The following is a 6000-nucleotide window of genomic DNA, read 5'->3' as shown; positions in this document are numbered from 1 at the left end:
AATCAAGAGGCGCGAGGGGAACAATCGCTTTGGAATGAGCTGATGATACCGAATAGTTGCAGAGGAGAAAAAAGCATCCTTCAAATCGACGCACTTGGACAATCGATTTTTCCTGACATGTTGTGAAAGTTAACGGTGATTGCGTTACGCGGAGTCCTTTATAATGTCACTTAACACTTTAACCTCCGCCGTAATAAAAACGGTAACTGCACTGAAGCAAATTGCGCAAACAATAAGAGGCACGGTAAAAGATCGCGATAAACTCTTACCACGAACACCAGCCAACTCGCCATCGACGGATTTCAGTGGTACGTTGAAAGTCCGCCACGCTTACCAACCAAATTTCGTCCACGTCTGCAAACTGTACAAACGAAAACGCGACGCTAGGTTCGTGCTGCGTGCGAATATCCTGCCGACGTAATTCCAGCGAGAAACGATTCGAGTTTGGGGAGAGGAGGGGGGGGGGGAGTGTTTTGGCGGGAAAAAGTGATCGATTTGAAAAAACGTTAAATTTTGAGAAACTGTGAAGAATGAACAAAGTGAGTGGCGTGGTGAATAAATTCTCGCGAGAGATGAAAAGTGCGAGTGAAAATTAAGAGAAAAATGCTGTCTACGATGTCGAGTGCGACGCTGGAGTTGAATTCTTCGTACTACACCACGGTTATAGGGAGCAGCACGCTCGACGAGTTTTCAGGTAAATTTTCATTTCTTAAAAAATAATTTCCGTTCGTTTGTTGTTGTTGTGAGAAACGTGGCTCGTTGAGGTTCGAATTGGAATCGAAGATTTCGAGAACTCAACGGTAATGATGCTTTCTGGTCCTGACGTGCAGTTGTTGGGTAAGGTCGAGCGAAGGTCAGCGTAGGTTAAACGATTCGCGCGTTACGCACACGAGTTCTCGGAGATGGATGTTGTCGTTGTGGATGTAAACAAGAAATTATTGGGTGTACTATAAAAGTGATCTCGAAGTTTCAGTAATTGAATCGGTGAACGCGACTTCCATGCCATATATGCTGCCCCCGTACATTCGGACAACTTCAATGGCGGTTTGCATAATCGTCATGATTCTTGGAATAGTTGGGAATCTTATGGTAAGATTTATTTGTAATAATGTTTTTATTCTTTGCTTTTCGAATTATGAATTTTATTGGTACTTTGGGAATAAAGAGGCTCTTTATTGTTACAGTGTCTTTTTTTCTTGTACGTTTTTAGGTGCCTTTGGTAGTGTTGCGAGGGAAGGACATGAGGAACAGCACGAATATCTTTTTAGTCAACCTAAGTGTGGCCGATCTCTGCGTACTCTTGATCTGTACGCCAACCGTGCTGGTCGAGGTGAATTCTGGGCCGCAAGTTTGGCGCTTTGGAGAGCACATGTGTGAGTCTTCTTGCATGACGTACTCTCGACTATTATTATTACAACTCGACTCGTTGCAAAAGCAAATGTTTTATGCGAAATATCTCTCGCTTTTCCTCATAGCATATATATATATATATATCAACACTTGAAATTTCTTTGAACTCTCGAGCAATATGTAATTATATTTTCTTTGCAACTTTATGCACCAATATAAATTCTAAACTAGAGAAGAAATTATCGATAATTAAATTAAAATCTGTGATCCCCACGAAGAATGCAATTGAAAATTTTAAATTATAAGGTCGAAGCGATTAAATATTTATTATATTTTCTGAAATATGTTCCTTGGTATTTTTCTACCTCGGTTTAACCACGAGGAAAGCTTACCAGTGTTTGCTACGGTAACTCAAAGTTGACCCACGATTTTCTTGATATGGCGTTGGATGCTGTCCAAGAAACTGTTTCGAACCGTATCGCGTGAACCGTTCCGAAACGCATAGAGCACAAAGCGAGTGCCATTTTTTATCCTCCTCTTCCCCAGTGCAATTTTTGCAATCATCAACCAGCGCCAATCTCTTTTTCATATAATATTTTTACTATAACACAATAACAGCTTCTATATACACCATCACTGATTAATTGTGAAATTTCGATCCGAGATTAAACTGAATATTTAAACAAATTGAATAAATCACTTCACCTCAGGGGGCTCTCGAAATATCATAGTTTTAAAAATTGTAAAACTTTCAAGACTATTAAAAGCTTTTTGTGTACTTTTTAAATAACAATGTAGCGAGTAAAAAAATCGTATAGTGTAGAGGATTGTGAAACAGCATGGTAGCAGGTTCAAAGGGAGTTTTCCAACAATTTTCCAGCATAGATTTCTCATAAATTTTTCACACGCAGAAAAATTTGTAACTGCCAGCAGTGCTGCGTTCATACATTTCATGGTCAAATTGGTATCACGGGACGTAGTATCGAAAAATTTGAAGAGTGCGTATACGATTCGGTTTGGAAGCACTAAAAATGTAAAAAAATCAAGGAATATCATTGGCATTTTCCAAGCATTCCTTTGTTATTCGTAGAAAATTCTGCTGTTTTCATTTATCCCCTATCTCCAGTCCTCCATTTCTGTCCCACTTTTCACCATCCACGACTCTCCCTCGCCCCCCTCCTTCGCTGGCTAATTCGACTTTTTGTAAATATCCTCCCATTAATCCCTCTCGATCCAAGTGTTGATTTTACGTTCTGGCTCGTTACGCGATTTTAGCTTTTCACGAGAGGAACGGTAATATTTATGGTGCTAAAGAAACAAACGTTTCCAATTTCAATGCACTTCTATTCAAGATGTACAAATTTCTCACTGTCGCTCTTAAAACCACTTTGGGAGACTCAAGATTTCCTCTTGTAATTTATCACGAAGGAGACTCTTGGTCTTCTCGCAGAAATCTTGATCCACGTTTCTGTAACTTGTTTTTCCATGCCAAAACGTAATGTTAATTACGCTTTACTCGTGAAATTATGTTTTTAGAGAGAATTATAGGCGTACGACGATGCAAAATTCCTTTTCCGTCGTTGATAAAGAATCGAAGGTAGACAAATATTGGAGAAAGGTCCTTTTAGAAGCTTCGACGTGGACGACAAGGGTCCTTCGATGGAGTTTACTTCAAATCTACTACCAAGTGCTGTAAAGCTACTCTCTCTCTCTCTCTCTCTCTCTCTCTCTCACACCCTTACTCTCTCTAATCTGACGTATCTTTCCCAAAGAAAAATAAATTCTAGGATTTTTTCGCACACCATTAATTCACCAAAAAAAACAAGGGATCCTTGCAAAATGAATTAGGATCGTTATTATCGCGAATAACGACTTATAAACGAGATAAGAAATAAACGACAAAGAAAAGAAAGAAAGTTACACAAAAAAATATTTAATTGCCAGAAGTACAGTCCCAAAAAAAGTCCTTCCACTGCCACAAGAAAATCGTTGTAGAAAAAATGTTTCAGAGTGAAATTTGCTCCAACAGGAAGCGATAAAATGGTTCTTGGTGAAAATTGATACCGCGGTTGGTTTATGGATGCTTTTAGAGGAGAAAGAGTGTATAGTCGAAGGTGGACGAATCAACAGATCGGATTGGGTGGAATGGGATAGGCGAATTTATAGAAAGGCGAGAAGGGTCGTGCAAAAAGGGCCGCGTGGCAAAATCGAGCAGCGTGTGATTTCGAGCTGTTACGGAGGGGAGGGTGTGCCATAGTTTAGCTACCCCGTGGACAGGGGTAGCTGGAGGGTTGGTACCGGCCAACATTTAGCCGTCTGGCTTTTATGAGACGCGAGATTCTTCTCTCGAGATTCTTCTGCCCTTTTCTCGTCGTTCGCCTCTTCCATCCTTTATCGAACCTCCCCAACTTTCACGCGATTCGACCTTGAAGACCGAAAGTGAATTAAATTCATTCGACCCCTTCGCTAATTAACCTCGCTGCTCCGAACCTACTCTAATGGAGAAAAAATCCAACAACTTCACTTTTACGCTGCCACAACTTTTCTAAACCAATTCACACCCAGCCCTCCCCCCCCCCCCCCCCCCCCCATCTTCTAGCTTCTCACACTTTTTGGTTCTTGATTAGAAGCATCGAGCGTTGAAATTATGGACTCCCTTCGGAGCCTTGAAAAAATTATATAGTTGTATACAAAAGTAATTTATCGTCGGAGGTATTTCGATCGATTATCCTGCATAAGATTTGTGTACTGAAATATCCAGGGGAAAAGTAAACCAATTCACCCACTCCTTCCTCGCTTCTCACGATTTTCCCACCCTCGATTAGAATCAACAAGCGTTAAAATTATAAACTCTCTTTGGAGATTTACAAAAATTATCTAGTTGTATACAAAAGTAATTTATTGTTGGATGTACATATGTAGAAAAAATTCTTTTTTGCACTCGATCGATTATCCTTTTTCGTGTACTGAAATAGCTAAAGGAAAAATGGAAATAATGTTTTGGAGTAAAGTTTATGGCGAGTGTTGGAATAATATGGGAGAACAGAGAGACGATGCATATTTGTGACTCGAAGGATTTTCCAGATTTTCCTCAAAGTCATTCTGTGAATTATGCATCTCGTGCGAAATTCTTTCAAATGATTCTCGATTCGATACAAATAAATACAAAATGAAATAGAATTTTTCTTCTTACACGGAATAGCTTTCACCCTTTCACGTGCAAAGTCAAAAACGAAATCGACGTTGTCGCAGAGCGCACCTTTAATTTGTAGTTGACAAATGGAGTGAAAAGTTCCTTGTGCGTGGAGTTAATGGGATTTCGTGTGAAAATTCACGCAAATTTCTGCCAAACTTATTTTCAATGTCGAAAAGGACGAAAAAAAAATTAAAGGATGAACGATACATGACCAATAATAATTTTTACACAAAATCTTTCCAAAAGTCTTTCCTATTAGAATCCTGAAGAGTATTTTCCAAAAAATTGATATCTCGTACAATTACAAACATAATTCATTTTTATATTCACCTTCTATACTAAATTAAAACTAAAGTTACATCCTGTATAATTTCATTTATTTTTCAACAATGAAAACTCCACACTTTCCTTTATATATATATATACAAAGCAGTCCAATTTGAAGTTACGGTACACAGCAAGAAAAGAAGTTTTCTTCTCTAGAAAATCTGGTGTTGGAGTGCGACGATTCGCGAATTTTGGTCTAAGCACAGCTGCTAGGACAAAATAAGTTTGTTTCAACATGAGGGGGGGGGGAGATAGTTGATCGTTGCTAAAGCTTCGTGGAGGAAAAACAAACGGCAGATGTTGGTCAGAAGAGCTAGTAGGAGAAAACACCTTTAAATACACACGTCGATCAATGCTCCCCGCACCCCCAATTGCTCGAAATTATTCGCCACGCTTGACGGATTTACCACGTGCCTCGCTTTGATTCCTTTTTTTCCAACGATTGCACCAAAGCCAACATTCGCTTCTGACAGACGGAGCCAAAATAGAAACTCTCCTACTAACCGGATTTTCCTCTAGAAAAATATCTATCCAACGAATTCACCCGAACTCTCTTTCCATATGTTTCGTCTAGATTACTCGACGACTATTTTGCTTTCGCTCTTCCTACGTCAAAACACTTTGAAACTGATCCTAGTGAAATCGATACCCACCAATCTTTTCAGTTTGTAAACTCGATTTGCTTCCCTCGTCTCAATATTTTCTTTTCCCCACCAGTTCAACTGGTTTATCGATAAACAAGTACAATTTTTATCAATTATCTTGAATATTTTTGTATCAGTGGAACAAGTTAGACGTATGTAGGATCAGGAGCACGGAAGGTTTGAGTTTTGGCAGATAGTTCGAATGCACTCGTTCGTTGGAAATATGCGTGGGGCTGAAGAGAGTCGAGTTGGAAGATGTACCGACAAGATCCGGACGGATATTCTGGAAACGCGAGGCTAATTTTTCATTCCACCCTAGCCGAAGGCGGTAGAAACCTCGCAAGACCCTTTTGGAATCTCAATCCTTCCGAAAGGGCCACATCCGGTCAAATTTACGATCGGGACGACTCGGCTGAGACACACGTGACGTAAATGTCTCTCGAAAAGAAGTTTGCTGCTCGCCGATCGACACTTGGTAGCACG

At 39.9% G+C, this 6000-nt stretch overlaps 1 protein-coding gene across 4 annotated transcripts in view; it reads left to right on the top strand.

The window, feature by feature from the left end:
- Positions 1 to 485: 485 nt before the first annotated feature.
- Positions 486 to 6000, top strand: part of ETHR (ecdysis triggering hormone receptor) — a 28451-nt gene continuing 22936 nt past the window's right edge. For 3 of the 4 annotated variants that reach the window (XM_066734292.1, XM_066734289.1, XM_066734293.1), the window contains exons 1-3: positions 486 to 694; positions 968 to 1089; positions 1211 to 1373. In XM_066734292.1, the coding sequence (XP_066590389.1) occupies positions 604 to 694; positions 968 to 1089; positions 1211 to 1373 (376 nt within the window). In that variant the 5' untranslated portion in view covers positions 486 to 603. The remainder of the gene's footprint in view (positions 695 to 967; positions 1090 to 1210; positions 1374 to 6000) is intronic. The other variant, XM_066734290.1, reaches the window with a different exon arrangement.

The sequence above is a fragment of the Prorops nasuta genome, unplaced genomic scaffold, assembly GCF_024137725.1.
Source record: "Prorops nasuta isolate Cenicafe-Biocafe unplaced genomic scaffold, Cenicafe_Pnas_1.2 PNAS00011, whole genome shotgun sequence".
NCBI lineage: Eukaryota > Metazoa > Arthropoda > Insecta > Hymenoptera > Bethylidae > Prorops > Prorops nasuta.
The sequence above is the reverse complement of the archived record's forward strand: the minus strand, read 5'-3'. Positions and strand labels throughout refer to the sequence as shown.